Source organism: Saccopteryx leptura, chromosome 1, assembly GCF_036850995.1.
Source record: "Saccopteryx leptura isolate mSacLep1 chromosome 1, mSacLep1_pri_phased_curated, whole genome shotgun sequence".
NCBI classification, from domain to species: domain Eukaryota; kingdom Metazoa; phylum Chordata; class Mammalia; order Chiroptera; family Emballonuridae; genus Saccopteryx; species Saccopteryx leptura.
In genome coordinates, this window is record NC_089503.1 from 88,661,018 (window position 1) to 88,688,043 (window position 27,026).

The 27,026-nt window shown below is 35.3% G+C and overlaps 1 protein-coding gene across 4 annotated transcripts in view; it reads left to right on the forward strand.

Annotated features, from left to right (window-relative positions):
- Positions 1–27,026, forward strand: part of DYNC2H1 (dynein cytoplasmic 2 heavy chain 1) — a 320,182-nt gene that overhangs the window by 74,410 nt on the left and 218,746 nt on the right. For 3 of the 4 annotated variants that reach the window (XM_066371476.1, XM_066371485.1, XM_066371505.1), the window contains exons 39-48: positions 1,163–1,370; positions 4,199–4,328; positions 7,487–7,642; positions 8,965–9,224; positions 10,527–10,773; positions 11,955–12,106; positions 20,887–21,031; positions 22,735–22,837; positions 23,416–23,583; positions 26,176–26,306. In XM_066371476.1, coding sequence (XP_066227573.1) covers positions 1,163–1,370; positions 4,199–4,328; positions 7,487–7,642; positions 8,965–9,224; positions 10,527–10,773; positions 11,955–12,106; positions 20,887–21,031; positions 22,735–22,837; positions 23,416–23,583; positions 26,176–26,306 — 1,700 coding nt within the window. The remainder of the gene's footprint in view (positions 1–1,162; positions 1,371–4,198; positions 4,329–7,486; positions 7,643–8,964; positions 9,225–10,526; positions 10,774–11,954; positions 12,107–20,886; positions 21,032–22,734; positions 22,838–23,415; positions 23,584–26,175; positions 26,307–27,026) is intronic. The other variant, XM_066371494.1, reaches the window with a different exon arrangement.

Here is a 27,026-nt window from a genome sequence, read left to right on the forward strand (position 1 = left end):
GATCATGAACTGCCTTTTAATGATGTACATTGATATTTTACTTTGGAGGGGCTCAAGAGATGCTATCATTTTGAGTTATACTCTATATAGCAACCTTTATTATAATAGAAACTCACATATCTGGGTGAGTTGAAATTGACAGCTAGATTAATTTACAGAATGAATATAAAATTTTTGATTAATGAGTTGATATGTCTCAAAAAGAAACAAAATGACAAAATTTTATTTAGTTTTAAAATTGGTATCTGTGCAAACATTTATCAGTTTGAATAACAATGTTTTAAATCGTTTTAAAAATTAAAGTTATAGAATAATAGACATCGTAGTCTAAATTTTTTGGTTTGGTGTTAAAGAGAGTTTTTTGCCAGAATCAGAGAGGCTTCCCTATGTTTTGTTAGGTCATAATTTAATTAGAGTGATTTTTCTAAGCTAGTGAGTGAAAGGTTTGGAACTCTAACATGTTGAAGGGGTTTTTCAATGCAGTCAATAATATTGCTCTAAGTAGGAACCGGAAATTATGTGTACTCATTTCTCACACTTATTGGTGATATTCTTCTCTTTGAATTATTTCAAAGGTCCTAGTACAGATTGAAACCACTCTCATTTTTAGAGGGATGGATAAAAATGGTATGTCTTATAGAAAGACTGGTATATACAACTTGTTCACTAATTCTTCCCTTTAAAGTCACCTCTTTCCATGGGAAATTCAGATTTTATGTAGGGCACTAAAGAGTGGGTTCTCAATATTTTCTAAAAGAGATATTATAGAACAAGCATTCATTGGTTCTCATGACATGGTAGAAGTGGTCTGAAGGATGTCTCACAAGGTTATGGGAATAGTATTGTACTTAAGTCTTTTACACTGTGTTTTCTTGTAGTGAGATTTCAGTTCTGTATGTTCATAGATTAACAGAGCATTATTACACTGTATATAACTGAGTCTTTGGCCAGCTGGGCCAGGATAGTCCATGGGTTATTTCTCCAGTCCTTTTGAGTACAAATTTACATGAAAAAGTTCAACCTGTTCAATTTTTTGTTCTTCTTATTTAGTTTTAGTAATATGATACTTCTAAATAATAAGATAATTATTTTATTCCTTATTTTTAATTATTATCACTGAGTATATTTCTATTCTATCTTTACTTTTATGGTTTGAAAATAGATGTCAGCTCATGGATAATCTGTGATGGTGATATTGATCCTGAATGGATAGAATCTCTGAATTCGGTTCTGGATGATAATCGACTACTTACTATGCCAAGTGGAGAAAGGATTCAGTTTGGCCCAAATGTTAACTTTATATTTGAAACTCATGATTTAAGTTGTGCCTCGCCAGCCACAATATCTAGAATGGGAATGATCTTTCTTAGGTAAACAATAAAGCATTTGCACATATTATATTAGGATATTTTTTAATTATTATTTTGGTTTCATAGCTAAGTGAAAAATGTGTTGTATAAATAATATATAATTTGTCTTTCTCACTTTTTATTAACTCTTTTTTTCTTAGCTTCTAACTCAGAGTTTCTGTTTTACTAAAATTATTTCAGCACTGTAGTCCTATCACAATTACTAAATAATTTTGTTTGCTTAAGTGAAGCAGCAAGTTTTTAATTTGTTTTCTACTTTTGCTATTACTTTCATTTAAATAATATTATTGGGTTCAGAAAAGTGAGCATACTAGTTATGAGCTGCAGGCTAATAATTTAAAGCTAAGTATTAATACTTTAATTGTAGAATCTCAGATTTATAGAATTTTAAGACCAATCTAGGTTTAAATTACCTTACATATTATAACCCTCTTTGCTTAATATTTTCTTTCTTCTTTGATGTACCTGGAAGAGGCTTAAAGAGAAGAAATGAATACTAAACTAATTTTATATAAATACAGTAGTCACATATCAGAACATGAACATTTGAGTCAGTTTTATTTTATGAAATGAGTAATGCTTTTACTTTTGGAAATTATGTTTAGAATTTGATACTTATCAGTCTAAATAAAGTGCTCTACTCTTTTAGGGTCATTTAAAGCCATTAGAGGTATTGTATGACAAATGATAGTGTTATTAGGTTGGTTCAAATTAATTGTTTCCAAAATCATTTCATTGTTTACTTCTTTGATGGTATTGTAGAAAACATCTATTTATTAAAAACATTTTAAAAAAATATTTATTTTAGAGAGAGGAAGGGAGAGAGTGCAAGAGAGAGAGACAGAAAATCAATCTGTTCCTGTATATGCCCTGACCGGGGATCGAACTGGCAACATCTATGCTTCAGAACAATGCTCTAACCAACTGAGATATCTGGCCAGGGCTGAAATCATTTATATTAAACTTGTCATGAACTCTGATTAATATATTGAGGTTTTTTATATATAATGTTTATAACTATTTTTTTATAAATGGGTTAATAACTTTTTAAGCAATATCTCATAATTTATCTTATTTCATGTACTAAAATATTGTGAGGAAAAACATGATAAAATGAAAGATTATTAAAATTTAAAATAGTTATTGAATATCTATTATGTATGTGCTATTAAGTTAGACATTTTAGGAGAGACAAAGCAAGAAAGGGAATAAAAATAACATTTATGGAGAGCTTGTTTTCACGGAGCATACCTTCAAGTAGAGGAGACACAATCAATATAATAACAATTATAATACAGGATAGAATATCAATGAAATACATATAAGTGGAATGCCGTGGATATTTAGCAGAAGAAAAATACCACATATTGCTGTAGAGGTTTGAAATTTGTTAGTGAACCAGATATTGTTTGTGAGAGGCATAATGAATATATGTGATCTCATGTAAAATATAAATGCATATTAACATTTTTTGTTACTGTTTGATTAGTTTGCACCTTGATTGTGTTATTCATTTCTTCAGCAGGTATTTATTGAGCATTCCCTACACAATAGGCCAAATGAGGACCTTTTCATAATGAAAGAGAATACACCTGAAATTAATACAAGAGAATATTGAATGTAAACTGTAAATGAAATATAAAATTAAAAAATTGTGAAAGAGAGTCCTGTGGTATCCAGTATAAACCAAGGTTATGTTGGACGGACCTAGAGTAGTTGCCATAGGCAATGTGAAGATGCCATGGACAACACAGACTTGATTCTGAAGGAGCTTATAGTCTTTTTTTTGTCTGTTTTGAGCTGATCTAATGTAACTTAAATATTTACCTTTGATCTTTGCATTTTTCTTTTCCTTATTAGACTGGATAGAATTTTAAGAGGAAATATTTAAGAGTTCAGTATTTTATAGTGTTGCTATGAAGCAGTGTTGTAAGATAGGAAAAATAATAAATTTGTGAGCCCTTGTCAATTCTAAAATTATTATCCTATGAGTTTTTACTATTATTATTTTGTAATTATGTAAGATATATTTTTGAATATGTCAGTATTATATTTAATATTAGCTATTGGATGTTAATCATATAATTAAGTGCCTTGCTAAAATAATTTTATTTTGCTTAGAAAGATTTTAATAATGCCATGGGAATTTAGGTAGTTACCTTTTTTGAGATAGAGAAAAAGAAAAATTTTTTGAAGATGTGTGTTAAAATTCAGTACATCTTGAATTCTAATGTGCATTTGAATCATCCAGGGATTTTTTTAAAGTGAATATTTTGCTTCAGTATGTCTGGGATGGGATTTGGGATTCTGTATTTCCAACAGGCAGGCCACACTTTGAGTAAGAAGGGTTTAGTCTACTTTTTGGCTAAGTTGCAGATAAGTTATTCTTTAGTTTATATTTATAGTAATATAGATGAAGTTTATTTGCTTTATTTTACAGGAAATTATACTTTTGTATATGTGTGTGCTGTATTTCCCTACGTATAAGACACTTTCTTTAGAAGTGGTTGTAGATATTTTTACTTGTATTTCTGGCTTTTTCGCACTTACTGCCTTTTTTCAAATTTCATGTCCCAAGATTAGGGTGTGTCTTATACATGGGAGCATCTTATACATGGGGAAATACGGTGTATGTGTATGTGTGTGTGTACATGTATATATGCATAACTAATATATGTACACACAGTCACAGAAGTTACTCAAGTCAACTCTTGTATACTAGCAGATATGTGTATAGAATAATGTTAATTGGACCAGAAATTTATTTTGAAAATAGATTGATAATTTCTTCTTAAATAATTTCTTATGTGTATATTAATCTGTTTTAGTGATGAAGAAACAGATATTAATTCTCTGATAAAATCTTGGTTGAGGAATCAGCCTCCTGAGTATAGGAATAACCTTGAAAACTGGATTGGAGATTATTTCGGAAAAGCTTCACAATGGGTGCTAAAGCAGGTAAGTTAACCATAATGTTTCATAATTAGTCATTTCAAGGAAAAGTGTAGTGAGTGAGAGTGTTGCTAACATACAGCTGTCTTTGAGTAGCACTCTGCCAGAATATGGCGGTGTAGTGACAGGTAAAGGATTTCATTGCTGTCCATCTATACTGATTGGCATAATGTTATATTATGTTAGTCTTAAACACTTTAATTCGCCCACCCATAATATCTTGCACTGCTTACCTAGAAATCTTGAATATTGGAATGTCTTTCAAATTTTAATAGCAAAACCATCTTGTTACTTTTTACTGTGTCTGTAAGTACTCATGGATATATCATGCTAATGGCAATGTCAAATTACTACTAAAGCAGGACAGATATGCGGAGTTACTAAAGCAGGACAGTGATGGAGAGTTATTTATAATATTATTAAAACATTTGTTTATTTAACAGAAATTTATTAAATGACTCAAGTATGTCAAGAATACCACAAAAGGAGACTTTGAGAGTTGAACATTGACAGGATAATCCCTTTTCCTGAGAAAGTTTTTCTAATGGAGGAAAATTCTAGAAAAGTTTTAAAGACTACACTTAATTTTGAATTTGAAGCATGACTAGAAGTTTAATGTGCAAAGAGGACAGTGGGGAGCTTTCAGAGATATTCTACATAATTTTTCAGACTTTTCTGGGTCTTTCTTTTATGTCATTGCTTTTATGAAAAATGTAAACAAAAATAGTGGAAATCTGGTGATGAAAAAAGACTTGAATTGGTGGTGAGCACATACAATACAGTGTACAGATGATGTGCTGTGGAATTGTGCACCTAAAACCTGTGTAATTTTGTTAACAAATGTCACTTCAATAAATTCCATAAAAAGGAAAAAAAATAGAGGAAATAAACATCAGTGAAGTTTTTTAAAGTATGTTAAAATGAACTTGATTTAGAGATTAATACTTTGCAATTAACAAGACATACAGAGAAATGGAGATCTTAATTTAGTTTTTGCAACCTTTTTCTTTTCTGACTTCATAAGGATGCAGGATGAAGGAAATAGGGTTTTGTGCAAAGTGATGCTTATGAGATGGGTTTCCCTGAAGGCCTCAGGGAAAGGACCACTCCAAACAACCCTCAGTCTGATTGAGCTGTCTCCTCTGTTGTTCTTTTGTAGCAATGTACAGTGTCTTTCAACTATGTTATAATTGCTCACCTTCAATTATAAGCAGTTTGTGGGCACTTATTGTATCCCCAGAACAAAGTATATTAATAACAGAGTAGTTAGTAAATGAGAGCATATGTGCTTAATTAACTATCTGATGCCTATGTTATGACACCTTTTCAGTAGACATGTTGTTATTTCATTAATATAAAACATGTAAAGCCTAATAAGGTTCTCCAGTTCAAATACCTTGAGGTCATCTACTTGCATGCTTTAAATGTTGGAATGAGAAATAGAAATGACGCTAGATGAAATATATAGGTGTTTGTGACTGTAGAAATGATGACAGGATAAGAATATTAAGCTAGGGAGTGGATATTAAAGAATCAGAAAAATAAACTCATTTGTTTTGAGGTTGGATTTCTGTTATTGTTCACCATGTTCAGATTCTCAGAGATATACCATGATGGATGTTCTAGCCAAATGTTGATTTATTTATAATTATAAATAAATTTATAAAAGTTTTTTGCTTTCTTGTATTAATTTAGCAAATTAGAAAATTTGGAGGAAATACTTGGGTTTCCTTTCTGCATGGCCTAAGCAGTTGGATTTCTACCCATCTCCTTTTTTTTTGGCTCTTTCTCTCATTTCTCCATTCTTACAAAAGTATTTATTATGCAGGCAGAGTGGTTTTCTCAAAAATTCAAATTGGATCAATTTACCCTCTTAAGAACAGTTTAGCCTAACCAGTCGGTTGCACAGTGGATAGAGCATCAGACTGGGACATGGAGGACCCAGGTTTGAAACTCCGAGGTCACCGTCTTGAGCACGGGCTCATCCGACTTGAGCATGGGCTCACAAGCTTGAGCGCTGGGTCACTGGCTTAAGTATGGGATCGTAGACATGACCCCATGGTTGCTGGTTTGAGCCCAATGGTTGCTGGCTTGAAGCCCAAGGTAGCTGGCTTGAGCAAGGGGTCACTTGACTGCTGTAGCCTCTGATCAAGGCACACATGAGAAAGCAATCAATGAATGACTAAGGTGCCGCAGCGAAGAATTGGTGCTTTTCATCTCTCTCCCTTCCTGTCTGTCTGTCCCTATCTGTTCCTCTCTCTTACTCTTTCTCTATCTCTTGTCAAAAACAACAGCAATAGAAAAACATTTTAATGGCAGGAAAATAAATTTTGCAGTCCTTACCATAGTCTATATAATCCTGCACACTCAGCCCCTGCCTACCTCTCTGACTTAAACCACTCTTCCTTTGCTTATTCGGGCATCTGCTTCTTTTAATTCTGTATCTCTACCCAGGGCTTGCATTTGCATATGTTGCATGGCCACATAGATCACACTTTTCAGATGTCAATTTCAGTATCACGTTTTCAAAGAGGCCTTGAGCCCTCAGTCTGACTTCCCTTTTCTGGAAACACTTTGTTTTGCTGCTCTATAGCTTTTCCACAACTTGTTAACTGTCTCCTTTACGAGACTTCAGTAAGTGAGATTAGTGAGAATTAGATTAGTGAGAATTCTTTTCTAGCTCCCTAGAGTTACACAGGGTCCCCAGAGGACTGCAGATCAAAAACATCTATACAACCTCAGTCTAAAAGTTTTATTTAAAAAATCTATGTAGAGAGAAAGCTCCAACTGGTGTTTCATTTAAGCTTGCTTTTACTAGACTTGCTTGTTCAGTGCAGTTGTTCTGGCCCTTGCCTCTAGCTTCTTTCTTAACAAGAAAAAGAAATGAAGTGCTATTCTTTTTAGTCCAAGGCTCATTGATTTACTTTTTATCTTCTGCTTAGGAAGTATCTATTTGAGGTCTCCAGTACTTAGTTATTTATGATTACTTTTTATTTTCAAAGTTTGTTTTGTATATATAAATTGAATAAAATCTAAACTTTCTGCAAATTAAAAAGGGGATAAATGAAAAGGTGATTTATAGAAGAGATGTGAATGTCAATCTGTATGGTTCTAAGTTAACTAATCAATTGTGTTTTGTCTGTACCATGGATTTTAATTAACAGAATGACTATGTAGTAGAAACAAGTTTGGTTGGGACTGTGATGAATGGTTTGTCCCATCTACATGGATGCAAAGATCATGACCAATTTATTATTAATCTCATAAGGGGACTTGGTGGAAATCTGAACATGAAATCACGTCTGGAATTCACCAAAGAGGTAATACATTTTAAAGCCTATATTCAATCTGCATTTAAAAAAAATGTCAAGTCTGACTTGTGGTGGTGCAGTGGATAAAGTGTCGACCTGGAACACTGAGGTTGCTGGTTTGAAACCCTGGGCTTGCCTGGTCAGGGCACATATGGGAGTTAATGCTTCCTTCTCCTCCCCTCTTCTCTCTCTCTCTTTCTCTCTTCCTTCCCTTCCTTTATTTCTCCTCTCTAAAATGAAAAAATAAAATCTTTAAAAATATTTTATTGACTCTTAATTGTCAAAATACAATGACTTAACTATAAGGTACAGAACTTTTTAATTTTGAAATTGTGTATTCTATAGAAAAATAATGCATTTACCACATGATATACATGCACATGCATACATATTTTTCTCTTTTGAATTAGTTTGTATTTTATGATATGATTATAATTTTATATAATTATATTTTAGTAGGCTAAAATTTGGAACACATCTTTTTTGTTAGACATTTTTGAACCTACTTAACTACATGAAAAAATATAATTATGTATTTATTTTAATCTTAGAATAACATTTTTTAAATTACTTATTAGGAAGAATTAATCATAAATATTTGCTTAAATAAATGTAAAGGTTTAATTCACCTAAGTTGTTTATATAATTGAATTCTACATATGAAGGTGTTTCTTACTATTGGCTTCCATTGAAATAATTGAACATATATTTCTCTGAGTTGACTCCAATATTATATTTCTTCATTTCTATAATTTTGTTTTTTCCTTGATACCATAATTTATTGCTTTCTCTATTGTTTTCCTTACCATGGTCATTCTTTTGTAAGATACATCTCATTGTTACCACTCAGTGCCATATTACATATTGCATGTAGGCAGATATTCTGTTGCCAAAATTCAGAATAAAGGTGTTGAAGACTAGCACTGGGGGATAACTCTCTGTTTTATATCTGGGGAGATAACAGTTTTCAGAGTGGGAAAGAAGAATAACAGGTTCAGAGCTTTGAGCAATGGTGGTAACAGTGGAATTGGCAGTATCAGAATATGGTGGAAATGGAGGTCTAGGAGTCCTACATTGGGTAAGTTATAGTTTAGTGCTCATAAGCACTCAAAACTTGAATGGATTTGTACCTTGGTATATATTAATATATATAAATGACATTTATTTGCTTAAATGTCATCATTTAGAGAATAATATTTGAGATATAATGTTACTTTAATTATGTAAACTTTTTGAACTGAGATGTTTCACTTTGGGACATTTACCTTAAAGAATTAAAATTTCACATACTCTGGAATATATGAAAACCTGTTGAACTTTTTCCTCCTAAGGTTTTTAATTGGGCACGAGAATCTCCTCCAGACTTTCACAAACCAATGGACACCTACTATGACTCGAGTAGAGGACGATTAGCATCTTATGTGCTGAAGAAGCCAGAAAACTTGACTGCTGATGATTTCCATAATGGCCAAGCACTCCCAGTCATTCTGACTCCTGACATGCAGCGAGGTCTGGATTATTTCAAACCTTGGTTAAGTTCTGAGACTAAACAGCCATTTATTCTTGTAGGACCAGAAGGATGTGGCAAAGGGTAAGAGCATAAAAATGTTGATGGAGGTGCATATTGTGAATTCATGCTTTTCTCCTCTTTTAAGATGATTTAACAGCTTTTGTTACCTTTTTTGTTGTTGTTGTTAAACTGGCACTTATATTTTTAAAAAGGACTCTTTTATTGTCACTACTTATAAAAATAATATGACTGTAGAGAAAAATGTTTTTTCCCCTGCTAAGCTGTATGTTTCTTAATGGAAAAAGAAGAATCTGGATGATACTTATAGAAAGAGTCTGTTCATAAAAATCACAACAAATGAATACCTTAGATGCACTAAAAAATTAATATTTGCTTTACTTATAAAGAGTGAATTATTTTTTATAATTTTTAATAAATTTTTTGGATTGATGGTTAATTCCCCTTTAATCTCTTCTGCTTCCCCCCACTTCCCTCTTGTAACCCCCGTTCTGTTGTCTGTATATATGGGTATTTTCCCCTTTGCTTAATCCCTTCAACTGAAAAGATGAATCTTGATGCTATCTCTATTTGAAATAGCTTTTAATTAAGTAGAATTCAGCCTATTTTTAGTGCCTACTGAGTATAGTTTCTGTAAGTAAAGGAGACGTGGATTATTAGTTTCACATTTCTAGTAGTAATTTAAAAATTCTATAAAGTTAATTTTTTATTTTTAAAGGGACAGAGAGAGAGACAGAGAGAGGGATAGATAGGGACAGACAGACAGGAAGGTAGAGAGATGAGAAGCATCAATCGTCAGTTTTTTGTTGTGACACCTTAGTTGTTCATTGATTGCTTTCTCATATGTGCCTTGACCACGGGCCTTCAGCAGACCGAGTAACCCCTTGCTCAAGCCAGAGTCCTTGGGTTCAAGCTGGTGAGCTTTGCTCAAACCAGATGAGCCCGCGCTCAAGCTGGTAACCTCGGGGTCTTGAACCTGGGTTCTCCGCATCCCATTCCGACGCTCTATCCACTGCGCCACCGCCTGGTCAGGCTAAAGTAATTTTTCTTAACTTGGATAACTTAATATCTTAAAATTTTTCCAACTGTTGGAAAACAGTTGGTGTCTTTAATATATATTTTATTAAACTAAATTATTTTCGTAAACTTTTTTGTGTGTGAAAGTGTCCCAAGATTGCCTTAAAATATGAATATATTTTCCCAATCTAAAAATTAGAAAGTTATCATATTTGTGTTTATGTCCCCCTTAAATAGCATCATACATAATTTAGAAAATGAAATATTTATAACAAAGAAATTTTATATTGAATAGAAAAAGTATTTTGCTAGTTGCGTTTTCAAAGTTAAATGTCATATCTTTCATAGGATGCTGCTCAGGTATGCCTTTTCCCAGCTCCGGTCCACTCAAATTGCTACAGTTCACTGTAGTGCACAAACTACGTCCCGACATCTCCTGCAGAAACTGAGCCAGACCTGCATGGTGATCAGTACTAACACTGGCCGAGTATACAGACCAAAAGACTGTGAGAGACTTGTTTTGTACTTAAAAGATATCAACCTACCCAAACTTGATAAGTGGGGGACCAGTACTCTGGTAGCTTTCCTGCAACAGGTGAGTCTTACACTTGAAGTGTTATTATATAATTGACAACCAATTTAGTTTCATTTACTTTTCTTATAGATAGAAAAACCTTCTGCTCTCCTCCTTAGAGCCAGTCTTATCTGGCATGTGCCATGGAATTTAAACTCTTGAAACATCTCTGTCTTATTCCAGATCTTCTTCCTGTGATCTTCCTCCCTTTAGAACAGTGGTTCTCAACCTTTCTAATGCCGTGACCCCGCAATACAGTTCCTCATGTGGCGGTGACCCCAAGCCAAAAAATAATTTTGGTGGCTACTTCATAACTGTAATTTTGCTACAGTTATGATTCGGAATGTAAATACCTGATATGATTATGTATTTTCCGATGGCTTTAGGCGACCCCGCCGGGGTCGCGACCCATAGGTTGAGAACCACTGCTTTAGAAGTTAGCATTACTTAGAGTTGATATATGACGGGTAGAGTGAAAACAGCCTTTACTCTATACCTATTTACAAATCCTTTATTCCTAAAAGAAGGGAAGCAGAAGCTGAGGCTGGTGCTGGAGTTGGGGAAGCTTTTGCTTCAGGTTTTTAGGTATGCATTCTTCTGAGAGCAGTTAGATCTCCTCAGTCATGCCCCTTTCTGGCTGCTTTAGTTCATTAGCCTTCCTCTTTGCCTGTGTACGTGTTAGAGACCAGACAATCTCAGTCAGTGTAGAAGATTGTATTTTTGTATCTGACTTACATTACATTAAAAACCCTAAATTCTAAATGAAAATTCATTATGCTTATATATCTTCAAATTTACCTTTACTACAAACTGCAAAATAGAATAAAATATTTATAGAAAAAATATTTTCCTTATATTTTTTCCTTATATTTTTAAAAAATATTTTTTCCTCATATTTTTTCTGACTTCTTTCACTTTTCTTTTTATATTTGCTGGTGGATTTATACTATCATCTGGATTTTAATGTTTATTAGAGAGAAAGCATCTTAAAAATGATAATCCAGTTAACATTCATTAAACACGGTCTTATACAGTATTATTTTTCAATGATATAAGATTTTAAACTATATTTCAATTTTATATTTTTGAGACAGGTAGAAGATGATGATTGCATTTGGAAACATTTGAATATTATGCAAAATATATCATGATTAGAAAATCTTAAGCATTAAACTTTTATTTTAAAATTTATTTTGAAATAGGTGTTGACATATCAAGGATTTTATGATGAAAATTTAGAATGGGTTGGTTTCGAAAACATTCACATTGTGGCTTCAATGTCAGCTGGAGGAAGACTGGGAAGACATAAACTTACTACCAGATTTACTTCCATAGTTCGTCTTTGTGCTATAGAGTATGTATCTTAGTGCTTTAACTCATTTTAAAATTTGGAATATACAAATAGTCAAACTTAAGCTCTTTTTTTTTTTTCCTTTGTGTTCAAGACTATTTATTTATTTTTTTAATGAATTTTTATTAATGGTAATGGGATGACATTAATAAATCAGGGTACATATATTCAAAGAAAACATGTCTAGGTTATTTTGTCATTAGATTATGTTGCATACCCCTCGCCCAAAGTCAGATTGTCCTTCGCCATCCTCTATCTAGTTCTCTGTGCCCCTCCCCCTCCCCCTAACTCTCCCCCTGTCCTCCCTCCCCCCACCCCTGGTAACCACCACACTCTTGTCCATGTCTCTTAGTCTCATTTTTATGTTCCACCAATGTATGGAATCATGTAGTTCTTGTTTTTTTCTGATTTACTTATTTCACTCCTTATAATGTTATCAAGATCCCACCATTTTGCTGTAAATGATCTGATGTCATCATTTCTTATGGCTGAGTAGTATTCCATAGTGTATATGTGCCACATCTTCTTTATCCAGTCTTCTATTGAAGGGCTTTTTGGTTGTTTCCATGTCTTGGCCACTGTGAACAGTGCTGCAATGAACATGGGGTTCCATGTGTCTTCACGTATCAATGTTTCTGAGGTTTTGGGGTATATACCCAGTAGAGGGATTGCTGGGTCATAAGGTAGTTCTATTTGCAGTTTTTTGAGGAACCACCATACTTTCCTCCATAATGGTTGTACTACTTTACAGTCCCACCAACAGTGAATGAGGGTTCCTTTTTCTCCACAGCCTCTCCAACATTTGCTATTACCCGTCTTGTTGATAATAGCTAATCTAACAGGGGTGAGGTGGTATCTCATTGTAGTTTTGATTTGCATTTCCCTAATAACTAATGAAGCTGAGCATCTTTTCATATATCTGTTGGCCATTTGTATCTCTTCCTGGGAGAAGTGTCTGTTCATGTCCTCTTCCCATTTTTTTATTGGATTGTTTGTTTGTTTGTTGTTGAGTTTTATGAGTTCTTTGTAAATTTTGGATATTAGGCCCTTATCTGAGCTGTTGTTTGAAAATATCATTTCCCATTTAGTTGGCTGTCTGTTTATTTTTATATCAGTTTCTCTTGCTGAGCAAAAACTTTTTATTCTGATGTAGTCCCATTCATTTATCTTTGCCTTCACTTCTCTTGCCATTGGAGACAAGTTCATAAAATGTTCTTTAAAACCCAGGTCCATGAGTTTAGTACCTATGTCTTCTTCTATGTACTTTATTGTTTCAGGTCTTATATTTAGGTCTTTGATCCATTTTGAATTAATTTTAGTACACGGGGACAGGCTGTAGTCCAGTTTCATTCTTTTGCATGTGGCTTTCCAGTTTTCCCAGCACCATGTATTGAAGAGGCTTTCTTTTCTCCATTGTATGTTCTTGGCCCCTTTATCAAAGATTATTTGACCATATATATGTGGTTTTATTTCTGAGCTTTCTATTCTGTTCCATTGGTCTGAGTGTCTATTTTTCTGCCAATACCATGCTGTTTTCATTATCGTGGCCCTATAATATAGTTTAAAGTCAGGTATTGTAATGCCCCCAGCTTCATTCTTTTTCCTTAGGATTGTTTTGGCTATTCGGGGTTTTTTATAGTTCCATATAAATCTGATGATTTTTTGTTCCATTTCTTTAAAAAATCTCATAGGGATTTTGATGGGAATTGCATTAAATTTGTATATTGCTTTGGGTAATATGGCCATTTTGATTATATTTATTCTTCCTATCCAAGAACAAGGAATATTTTTCCATCTCATTGTATCTTTTTCGATTTCCCTTAACAATGCTTTGTAATTTTCATTATATAGGTCCTTTACATTCTTTGTTATGTTTATTCCTAGTTATTTTATTTTTTTTGTTGCAATCGTGAAGGGGATTACTTTTTTGAGTTCGTTTTCTAATATTTCATTGTTGGCATAGAGAAAGGCTATGGACTTCTGTATGTTAATTTTGTATCCTGCGACCTTACTGTATTGGTTTATTGTTTCTAATAATCTTTTTGTGGATTCCTTCGGGTTTTCGATGTATAGGATCATATCATCAGCAAAAAGTGATACCTTTACTTCTTCTTTTCCGATATGGATGCCTTTTATTTCTTTGTCTTGTCTGATTGCTCTGGCCAGAACTTCTAGCACCACGTTAAATAAGAGTGGAGAGAGTGGACAACCCTGTCTTGTTCCTGATTTAAGGTAGAAAGTCCTCAGTTTTATGCCGTTTAAAATGATGTTGGCTGATGGTTTATCATATATGGCCTTTATCATGTTGAGATATTTTCCTTCTATACCCATTTTGTTGAGAGTCTTAAACATAAAATTGTGTTGTATTTTATCAAAAGCCTTTTCTGCATCTATTGATAAGATCATGTGGTTTTTGTTCTTTGTTTTGTTGATATGGTGTATTACGTTAACCGTTTTGCGTATGTTGAACCATCCTTGAGATTCTGGGATGAATCCCACTTGATCATGATGTATTATTTTTTTAATATGTTGTTGTATTCGGTTTGCCAGTATTTTGTTTAGAATTTTAGCATCTGTATTCATTAGAGATATTGGTCTGTAGTTTTCTTTCTTTGTGCCATCCTTGCCAGGTTTTGGTATGAGGGTTATGTTGGCCTCATAAAATGTGTTTGGAAGTATTGCTTCTTCTTCAATTTTTTGGAAGACTTTGAGTAGAATAGGAACCAAGTCTTCTTTGAATGTTTGATAGAATTCACTAGTATAACCGTCTGGGCCTGGACTTTTATTTTTGGGGAGGTTTTTAATAGTTTTTTCTATTTCCTCCCTGCTGATTGGTCTGTTTAGGCTTTCTGCTTCTTCATGACTCAGTCTAGGAAGGTTGTATTGTTCTAGGAATTTATCCATTTCTTCTAGATTGTTGTATTTGGTGGCATATAATTTTTCATAGTATTCTACAATAATTCTTTGTACATCTATGATGTCTGTGGTGATCTCTCCTCTTTCATTTTGGATTTTATTTATTTGAGTCCTGTGCCTTTTTTCCTTGGTGAGTCTTGCCAAGGGTTTGTCAATTTTGTTGATCTTTTCAAAGAACCAGCTCCTTGTTTTATTGATTTTTTCTATAGTTTTTCTGTTCTCTATTTCATTTATTTCTGCTCTGATTTTTATTATCTCCTTTCTTCGGCTGGTTTTGGGTTGTCTTTGTTCTTCTTTTTCTAGTTCCTTAAGGTGTGAAGTTAAGTGGTTTACTTCGTCTCTCTCTTGTTTGTTCATATAGGCCTGAAGTGATATGAACTTTCCTCTTATTACTGCTTTTGCTGCATCCCAGAGATTCTGATATGTCGTATTTTCATTTTCATTTGTCTGTATATATCTTTTGATCTCTGTGCTTATTTCTTCTTTGACCCATTCATTTTTTAGAAGTATGTTGTTTAGTTTCCACATTTTTGTGGGTTTTTCCCCCTCTTTTTTGCAGTTGAATTCTAGTTTCAAGGCTTTATGATCAGAAAATATGCTTGGTACAATTTCAATTTTTCTGAATTTGCTGATATTGTCTTTGTGGCCCAACATATGGTCAATTCTTGAGAATGTTCCATGTACACTAGAGAAAAATGTATACTCTGTCGCTTTGGGATGAAGTGTCCTGTAGATGTCTATCATATCCAGGTGTTCTAGTATTTCATTTAAGGCCACTATCTCTTTATTGATTCTCTGTTTGGATGACCGATCTAGAGCCGTCAGCGGAGTATTGAGGTCTCCAAGTATGATTGTATTTTTGTTAGTTTTTGTTTTAAGGTCAATAAGTAGCTGTCTTATATATTTTGGTGCTCCTTGGTTTGGTGCATATATATTAAGGATTGTTATGTCTTCTTGATTCAGTGTCCCCTTAATCATTATGAAGTGACCATTTTTGTCTCTGAGTACTTTTTCTGTCTTGTAGTCAGCATTATCAGATATGAGTATTGCTACACCTGCTTTTTTTGGGGTGTTGTTTGCTTGGAGTATTGTTTTCCAGCCTTTCACTTTGAATTTGTTTTTATCCTTGTTGCTTAGATGTGTTTCTTGTAGGCAGCATATAGTTGGATTTTCTTTTTTAATCCATTCTGCTACTCTGTGTCTTTTTATTGGTAAGTTTAATCCATTTACATTTAGTGTAATTATTGACACTTGTGGGTTCCCTACTGCCATTTTATAAATTGCTTTCTGTTAGTTTTGTATCTAGTTTGATTCTTCTCTTTTGTTTTTCTATCATTTGTTTTTGTTTGTTTGTGTTCCATACTTCTTTCCTCTGTTGCTACCTTTTTTAAGTCAAGTGTTTTTGTGGTGGTTTTTTCTAGGGTGGTTACCATTAAGTAATGAAAAGGGTACCTACCATATTCATTGTAGTACCCTATCTTATAAGTATTTCTGCACTTCATCGTCCTTTACTACTGTTAATCTCCATCCTCTCCCCCCTTTTTTTCCTTTGTTGTCACAGTTTAAGTTTGGTTTTATTGTGTTCTTGGTGGAGCTGTTACCTGTGGTGTTGTTTTCTTTTGTTCTTTGAATCTGGTTGGAAAACCCCCTTTAGTATTTCCTGGAGTGGGGGCTTTCTGTTGATAAATTCTCTCATCTTTTCTGAATTTGTGAATGTTTTTATATCTCCTTCATACTTGAAGGATAGCTTTGATGGGTATAGTATTCGTGGCTGAAAGTTCCTCTCTTTCAGGGCTTTAAATATTGGGGTCCACTCTCTTCTAGCTTGTAGAGTTTCTGCTGAGAAATCTGATGATAATCTAATAGGCCTTCCTTTATATGTTGTACTCTTCTTTTCCCTTGCTGCCTTGAGAATTTTTTCTTTGTCATTGGTTTGTGTCATCTTTATTATGATGTGCCTTGGAGTGGGTTTGTTGGGGTTAAGAAAATTCGGTGTTCTGTTTGCTTCTTGAATTTGAGGCTTTAGTTCTTTCCACAGGCTTGGGAAGTTCTCGTCTATTATTTGTTTGAGTATATTCTCCATTCCATTTTCTTTCTCTTCTCCCTCTGATATACCTATTATTCTTATGTTAGTCTTTCTGATGGAGTCAGACAATTCCTGTAGGGCTTTCTCGTTTTTTATTATTTTTGAGTCTCTTTCTTCTTCTCTCTGTTGTGCCTCAAGTTGTTTGTCTTCTATTTCACTAATCCTATCTTCAATCTGGGCTGTTCTGCTAGCTAAGCTTGTTACCTCGTTTTTCAGCTCGTGAATTGAGTTTTTCATTTCTGTTTGATTTGTTTTTATAGTTTCAATTTCCTTGGTAATATATTCTTTGTGTTCATTGAGTTGTTTTCTGATCTCCCTATATTGCCTTTCTGTGTTTTCTTGTATATCTCTGAGTATTTTTAAGATTTCTATTTTAAATTCTCTGTCATTTAGCTCCAAGGCTTCCAATATGTTAAGTCTTTTCTCCATAGATTTTTCCACATCTATTTGTGTTACCTCTTTTTCTTTTGTATCCATAATATTCGATTTCCTCTTTCTTATTGGCATCTGAGGGTGGTCTTGTTGATAGCACTAATTAGAATTAATAAAGAGTAAAGAGTAAAAAGTAAAAAAAAAAAAAAAAAAAAGGTAAAACACCCCACAAAAAAAAAACAGTAATAATTTATTATTTCCCCCTTTTTTTCTTTCTTCTCTTTCCCTCCTCTCCCCTCCTCAGGGAAATATCGTTCAAGGGGCAAAAAAAGGGGAGTAGGGACCTACTAAATGCAAAAGAAAAAAAAAAAAAAAGGAATAAAATCTTAGACAAGCATAAGATGATTTGCTTGTGAGTGATGGTCAACTAAGAGATATAATGAGAGGGATAAGAGGGAACCAGAAAAAAGGACAAAAAAAGGAATAATAAAGAAGAAAAAAATAAAAATGATAAGTAAAAATCTGTTGTATTAAGTGGAGCGAAGACTAAATACAATGGAGACCTTGGGTTGGGAGGACCCAAAATGCCACAAAAATAAACAAACAAGAAAAAAACAAAAACAAAAGCGAAAAAGAAAAATAAAGCCAAAAAAAGCCTTGAGTCCCAAATTAACTAATTTGTTCGTGATTGAGGATTAAATGGGATGAAAGTAAAACGAGAAAAGAAAAAACGAATAGAAAGGAAAAAATAAGAAAAAGAGAAAAACGAAGGAAGAAATAAAAAAGGAAGAGAAAAAAACAAGATAAAGCAAAACAAAATAAAACAAAAGAGGAGAGAGTGAGAGTTAAGTGTTTTGGAGTATAACCTTAAAGGAGGGTGAGGATGAAGAAGAGAAATAAAATGTAACACTTATGGGTAGTGTAGTTCAGGAAAAGGGAAGCATAAGATGGGCAGAGAATAGAAGGTCTGAGGTGGAGGAAATAAAGGCAATAAGATAGAAGAAACAAACAACAACAACAAAAAAAAAATTAGTGGAACAAGTTGTAAAGTCTGTGGATTTTTCTTGATTTTGAGAGGTTAACTTCTTCCTTTTTCTTTTCTCTCCCTCTTCCTGGTCAGTGACTCTACCCCAGGCTCTGCCCCTGTGTCACACTTAGGTAGGGATTTGCAGTTGATGGGATTCTATGGCATTGTCATATAATTGGCTTTAGTCTTGCTGGTAGTCAAGGCTTGTTGGCGTTTGCAGGGTCCAACGATGAGAGAGTTTGCTTTCCTGGATTCTCTCTCCTAGTCCCCCCTTCCTGAATTAGCAGCCTGGTGATCCAGCTATAAGGCTGCAACTGCTTCTGCCTGGGGAGTAAGAGGCTCAAAGAGCTGGGAAATCCCCACTCTATTCCCACTCAGTGCAAGGCTTTGGGAAAGGCTCTGGCAGTCAGGGCCTCCAGTGTAATCAGGCGGGGGTGGGAGTCAATTGTTGTCAAGGTGACTGTTCAGCGCCTAGCATTCAGTTGGACCTCTCAACCCAGGCTTTCCACACTTTGTAGCCTGTTTTGGCTGGGAGGAAGAGGCACTAGTCTCTGCTTGCGACTAGTGTAGTATAGATCTTATTATCTGCCAAGTCCTTCTTGTTAGCGTTTATCCCTGAATATGGAGGCTCTATCAATCAGAAGTTACCCCCGCCCCTTTAGCGAGAGGCACTAAAAAATATCACGCCTCTTGTCTTGGGTCGCTGAACTGAGAGAGATCTTATCAATTTGAACCGAGGGTGCGCAGATTTCACGGGTTAAGTTAATTTCAGTGATTGGGTCGCAGCTGTGCTCCCGAAGGTATTTCAGGCTGCCTGTGCGCGCCCCTCCCCCAATGCTTGGTTGTTAGCTTGAATGGCTGGGTGAGGTGCCCCGCCCGCGGAGAGAATCTCCCAAGTAGGGAATACCGCCCTGGGGCCTCTCCCGCTCCCCCCGCTGCTGGCGGCTGGGGCGCACCGGGCGCAGGATGATGGGGCACCCTGGGTGTGCGGGCCAGCAGGGCGCTCTGGGCGCGTGGAATGCCCAGGGTACACGCACGAATGGGGTGCTCCGGGCACCGGTGGCTGGCGACTCTCACTCGCAGTGCGCGGGCCGCTGGGAACGTTAGCGGTGCTCGCTCTGCAACAGGACCGGGCGCGCCAGCGGCTGCTCTCCGCTCTGGAGTGTGGGCGGTGCTCGCTCTGCAACCGAACCGGGCGTGCGCCTGCGGCTGCTCGCGGCTGCTGCTCGCGGCTCCCGAGTGTGGGCTGACTCAGCACAGGCGCACTTCCTCGCGGCTTGAATGAACGTCCCTGCGGTAGCTTCCTCCACACCCTCGTCTCTCAGATTCAAATGATAACAGTCCTTTCGCTTTCAGTTTGTGTGGAACTCCGGAATGCTCCGAGGATAAATTTTCCTGTTTCTAGTTGATAAATTTGTTGTGATTTTGGGGAGATCTGTCGGACGCGCTGCTCACGGCGCCATTTTCGTGACATCACTCAAGACTATTTCTTAAGCTCTTATACTAACGTTTTTTCCTGTCCTTCTCAAACTATTGACAATATTTTAGGATAATAAAGGGTTTAAACAACAGTTCTTATATATTAGAAATAAAACAGAACTGTTTTGTATTGTCTCTTCTAAAATATCAGTATCAGGAATCAGAATGATAGATTTTAGATTTAAAGGTTTTATGATCTTATAAAACAAAAATGCTATCATATTTTATGATGGTAACTAAACAGAGAATTTAAATCTGAAAAAAGTAGAGTTAGGCTATATTAGAGGCTGATAGCATCCTTTCTAAAACATCCACCCATCTCCGTGGCCTGTAATTGTGACAGGACTTCTGAGTTTTATGGTTATGGCACTGTCTGCTCTGTTCTGTTTTGCCTTGTAAAGTCTAGATATTATGTTTTCTTGCTAATTATAACCATCTATTAACAGTCTTCTTCTAGAAATGTTACAGCCATCAATTAAGCTGTATTGAGATAGATTTTAATTTGGGAGAAAAAGATTGATTTTACTTGTATTTGTTCCACTTTATGGTTCTTATGTGGATTACTGCCCTCTGTACAAGCTCAACATAATTCAAATTGCTTTTTCTGAAGCAACATTTTTTTAGCCCTTTTTAAAGATTAGTGGTTTTTCATATAATTATGTTTTAAATAATTTTGTTGGAATCCTCTATTAGGATTCTTAGTATTAAACAACAGATAATTAGAGATCTAATTTGGTTGAAGTGAGAATAGAGAGTTTGGTGTTAGCTCCTGGGAAAATCTGGAGGTATCTAGGTCTCAAGGCAGCACAGATTGAAAACCACTGCTATAACATTAAAATAATAATTTAGGATAATGATTTATTTCAACTTCTTCTTTATATTTATTTTAACTTTCTTTTTCAGTTACCCAGAAAGAGAGCAGTTGCAGACAATTTATGGAGCATATTTGGAACCAGTTTTACATAAAAATTTGAAGAATCATTCTATTTGGGGTTCTTCATCAAAAATTCATCTCTTAGCAGGATCAATGGTACAAGTGTATGAACAGGTATAAATATGTATGTATATTGTAGTTTTCATATCTATATGTATCACTTCCAAAGGGCTGTCTTTAATCCTGACCCGTGTTGTTATTCAGGCTTTCTCTTCCTGTTGTTTGAGTATAAGCTCTGTGAGGTCAGATGCTCTTCCTCCTTTATTCACTACTGTATCACCACACAGTGTTTCAAGTAGACACTCAATAATACTGACTGAATGAATCAGTGGATGAATGGTTATTCCTCTATCAGCTCAAATTTAGAATATTTAAAATGGAGTTTATTTTTTTTCCAAAACTAGATATTTCTCCTGACTTCTTTTAGTTTCCAGTTTCTGTTTTCCAGGTTTGTTTTTTTAAAGTGGGAGGATGGGAGATAGTGAGACAAACTCCTGCATGCACCCCAACTGGGATCCATCCGGCAAACCCTGTCTGGGGCCAATTCTGGAATCAACCGACCTATCCTGTGTTCAGGGTTGACATTTGAACCAGTCAACTGACTGCAGGGGAGGGGAAGAGAAAGAATGGGGAGAGGGAGGGGAAGAGAAATAGATGGTCACTTCTCACATCGCTTCTTATATTTGCCCTGATCAGGGATTGAACCTGGGATGTCCATATGCCAGGCCAACACTCTATCCACAGAGCCAACTGTTTAGGGTCCTGTCTTCCAGGTTTCAAACCCAAGGGTAGTCTTTCATGTTTCTTTCTTTCCTGTTACCTATGAGGAAATGTCTAAAGTATCCTTCCTTGTAAGTGTGATAACACTTGAGAATAGGCATTAAGGATGGCAGAAGACATTTGTTGAGTACATTATCTTTCCAGCACTAGTCCTAGTGATGCAAAGATGATGGAGTCTCTATACTTTTGAAGTTTATAGTCTAATGAGGGACTAGTCATATAAATAAACTATTAATACAGTGTCATGAGTATAACAGCAGCATACACTAGTTACAGAGAAAGCACAGAAGAGGAAATAATATTGTTGTATGTAGTAGTTGTTAAGGGGAGGTAAAATGTGATCTGAATTTTGAAAAATGAATAGAAATATACAAAATGGATGGCGATGAAAGGTCTTCCTAGGTAAAGCCAATAGTATAAATATTTGAAAGTTATGAGAGTGATTGTGGAAGATGCTTTTTATAGTACTAGAGTAAAAGTAGGCAGGGATAAGTTAGAAAGCAAGAACATTATTATTCTTTTAAATTAACTCAAATGTTCAGTGATCAAGACCAGAATAAGAACAGTGGTTCTGTCTATACACAGGAAGGGACAGGCTCTTGACTGGTGATATATTGGAGAGTGACACTTTGATATGTTCAAAGTTCAGTGGCTTCTTAAACATAGTAGCTCTGTGGTTCCTACCATTAAAAATGGTTCTTACCCAGGCCTTGAGTGCCTTGGAATTGCAACCACCATTTTATAAAGCTTAGGTTTGAATTTTTTTCTATAGCAGTGTTTTTTACCCTTTTATTTTATGTTTGCATGGACAGTCTTTGGCAGTTTGTTGAAGCCTTGGAACATCCCTTCTTATATGATGTTTTTAGTTGCATAAAGTATAACATACCAGATAACTAAGAAAATCAATGAAATTGCAATACAGTTTTATCCACCAATAGAAACTGGCATGTCTGTGAGTCTAAGGTGGTTGAAAAATGTATAGCATGATTATATAACTAAGAAAGTAGACAGATTATTTACCATAATTTCTTTTTCAGGTGCGCGCCAAATTTACAGTTGATGATTATAGTCACTATTTTTTTACTCCTTGCATCCTTACCCAGTGGGTTCTTGGCTTGTTCAGATATGATTTAGAAGGAGGTGAGTTTTGCCTTCATGATTTCAAATCACTTATTTTTCTTAGAATGCCACAGTATGTATATATGTGTTTGTGTGTGTGTCTTTACGCTGTATATTGTTTGTGATAGATGCATTAAATGAGTATTGTTATGATTTATATTTTAAAAAAACTATAAGTAAAATAACAACATAAAATTAAATAAATATTAAGTTTAAACATTAATATTAAAATTGTAATGTTTTTTATGTTTTCTAATCTAAACTATATGATTATTATGATTAAAACATGATTTTGGGGAAAAAATGAAATTATTATTCTCTGTAGCCAAAGCATGTTTAAAATGTTTTTTAGGATTGATATTTTTATTAAACAAGAGATAATAGTGCTTAAAGGATACTTTAAATAACCAAACAAGTTACCAACTTGTTAACACAATAAATTTAAACTGTTTTTTCTCTTTTTTTCTATCTTTCTGATGAAAAAACTATGGTATGTAGATTTTCATTCTCTGTTTTTTTCTGATAGTATGTTGAAACTGACCATTTTAAAATCATTTTAATTTTATTACAATTAAAGACCATTTTACCTTTTTTTTTAGAATCTTCAAACCATCCACCAGATTATGTATTAGAAATTGTAGCATATGAAGCACAGTGCTTATTTCGTGACAAAATTGTTAGTGCAAAGGAACTTCATTTATTCGACAGCATTTTAACATCAGTGTTTCAAGGAGATTGGGGGTCCGATATATTAGACAACATGGCAGGTAATATAGTTACTGAGTTTATGTTAATATAGAAATGTTATAAGAACTTTACCAGTAGTGTGAGTTCATATGTCTAAACAAATAAAAACTTTGGATACTTTTATTTCATTTTTATTTTTTATATAGATTTCAGAATAATCTTGTTTATATGTGTAAGCAATATTGCTGAGCTTTTGTTAGGAATTGATTTAACTCTTTATATATACTTGTTTGAGAGAGTTGACATCTTTATTATGTTGAGTATTCTAGTCCATGGACATGATATATCTGTTCATTTATTAGTCTTAGTCTCTCTCTCTTTTTTTTTTTTTTTTTTTTTTTTTTTGCGAGCTAGCCAGAGAGAGAGAGACAGAAAGACGAACAGGAAGGGAGATGAGAAGCACCAACTCACAGTTGCGACACTTTAGTTGTTCATTGGTTTCTTTATTTTCTTTTATCAGTTTTGTGTAGTTTATAGCATATAAGTCCTATGCATATTTTGTTAAATTAACACCTAAGATTTATATTGATTGTAATTGTCTTGAGTAACTTTAAAGGTTGACTATATTAAGTGAAGAAGAGGGGAAGGACATTCCAGCTAAGGAAAAACACTGTGTAAAGAACCAAAGGCTTGAGAAAGCTGGATTATATAATGAGGCAGAGAGGGAGAAAGGAGATTCAAGCAGTCTGTGGAGGTAGATTGTAAAGGGCCTTGATTAGGAGAATTGTGTTTTTTGACAGTGGGAAATGATATGTGATATTGGAGTGGTGTGGTACAATCAGATCTTGTTTGTGTGTTACTCTCATATCAGTGACGACATAGTTGAGGGGCAGAGACTTGGAGCAGGGTTACAAGGTAGGAGGCTACTGCAATAGTCCAGGTGGAAATGATGAGATGTAAAGATAATGAGTTTAGTTTTAGATGTGTTTGAGTGTTTGAAAGCTTTCTGAGTGTCTTTTGGGAACCTACATAAAGTTTATTGCTCTATAAAGGTAGGTAGTTGTTTTACCACTTATCTCTAACAAAGTACAATGTTTAAATACATGTATGTGTTAAGTAACTGTTTAATGAATGAAGATGTGAATTATATGTTTATCAAGCAATTGGAAATATGGGTCTGTCGTAGAGCTTGGGAAACTTGCCAGGGATGAGTGTGAATGAGTTTGTGGTATATAAATAGTTGATAATTTAAACCACAGAATAAGATTAAATAATTCAAATGGAGTGTTTAGAATTAAAGAAAAGCTGTCTGAATTTGATCCCAGGGAATATAAACATATAAGGGATAAACAGAAAACTGAAATGGAGTAGTGATTGTGACTTTTGAGTATGGTCATGTGGATCCAAGGAAAAATATTCACTAGGCGCTGCACACAGAAAAGATCTACCAAAGAGATTTAGACTTGGTGACTAGGATGAAATTGTTGTTCCCAAATAAGAGTTTTAGTCTAATGGTTTCCAAAGAGAGAAGGTAATGAAGAACGACAGTAAGAAGATCGTGTAGGAAACGTGATGGTGAAGGGTTGCAGAGGAACATGAGGGAGCTTGGGTTTAGGGAGAGTTAGGCTGGTGCTGAGCTGGGCGTGTGACAAGGACAATACTTGGTGGATCAGTTTCCCAGGTAATGGGAGGGAAAAGTTCAGTAAAACAGAGCAGATTTTTCTTGTATGGTAACAGGAACACTGCTGTAGATAAATTTCAGGAGCATTTGTATGATTTTTGTTTTCTAATTAAAATTCATTTAATCTTCTTTTATTTTAGAAGTTAGGGCCCTTGGTGGTATTAGTACACCTATGTTCTTTCTCAAGGAGAGTTTTGAGATTATTTTATTTTCTTGCTAATTTTATGTTATTTTTAAACTATAAATTTTATATAACAATTCTTGAAAAGGAGAAGAGAAATGGGATGGAGTAGAAGGGGAAAGTTATAAGGAATCATTTTTAGGGGTGAGTGATGTGGGATGCAGAGATAAACAGGGGTCCCATCAGGTGGTTTTCAGATGGAGTTTGATGTAGCAACTTAAGTTTTTGTATCTTACTGATGTTATTGATCTTCCAAAGTACCTTTTTTTTTTTTTTTTTTTTGGTATTTTTCCGAAGCTGGAAACGGGGAGAGACAGTCAGACAGGCTCCCGCATGCTCCTGACCGGGATCCACCCGGCACGCCCACCAGGGGCAACGCTCTGCCCACCAGGGGGCGATGCTCTGCCCCTCCGGGGCGTCGCTCTGCTGCGACCAGAGCCACTCTAGCGCCTGGGGAAGAGGCCAAGGAGCCATCCCCAGCGCCCAGGCCATCTTTGCTCCAATGGAGCCTTGGCTGCGGGAGGGGAAGAGAGAGACAGAGAGGAAGGAAGGGGTGGGGGTGGAGAAGCAAATGGGCGCTTCTCCTATGTGCCCTGGCCGGGAATCAAACCCGGGTCCCCCGCATGCCAGGCCGACGTTCTACCACTGAGCCAACCGGCCAGGGCAAAGTGCCTTTTAAAATAATTTTTTTTCCTTTCTGCAGATGCTTTTATTTGACCTAATTAATTAAAAAAAATTTGATGAGCAGTGTATTTTTCTGATGTTCCAATTACTAATATTACATATAAAACAGTAATTTTATTTCTACAGATAGTTTCTATGTCACATGGGGAGCCCGACATGACTCAGGAGCAAGGGCAGCCTCAGGACAACCAATGCCTCCACATGGAAAACCACTTGGGAAACTAAATTCTGCAGACCTCAAGGATGTTATTAAAAGGGTATAATATGAACCATGGATTTGAATTGGGACTTTGTTATTATTATAGTCAATTTTAAAAATAAGCTTTTTTTTATGTGTGACAGAGACAGAGAGAGAGAGGGTCAGACAGACAGGAAGGGAAAGTGGTGAGAAGCATCAATTCTTTGTTGTGGCTCCTTAGTCTCCTTGGTGGTTCATTGATTGCTTTTTCATATGTGCCTTGATTGGGGACTGTGCAGAGTGACCCCTTGCTCAAGCCAGCAACTTTGGGCTCAAGCCAGTGACCTTGGGTTTTAAGCCAGTGACCTTTGGACTCAAGCCAGTGACCATGGGGTCATGTCTATGATCCCACACTCAAGCTAGCGACCTTGCGCTCAAGCTGGTGAGCCTGCGCTCAAACTGGATGAGCCTGCACTCAAGCCGGTAACCTTGGGGTTTCGAACCTGAGTCCTCCACGTCCCAGTCCGACGCTTTATCCACTGCACTACCACCTGGTCAGACTAAAAATATGCTTTTTGAGGCCTGGAGTGTGAGATTATAGACTACACATAGCTGGTTATTTTGTAAATTAGTCTAGTGTGGCTGATCTGACTAGACACACACATACACAGATATATGTAAAATTTCTGAGATATATAATATTGGAAATATTAATAAGGCTTACTATTAACTGGGAAATCATCTAGAGCAGTGGTGTCACACCTGAGTGAACAAGAGAGCCAGAAAATGTACTGATTTC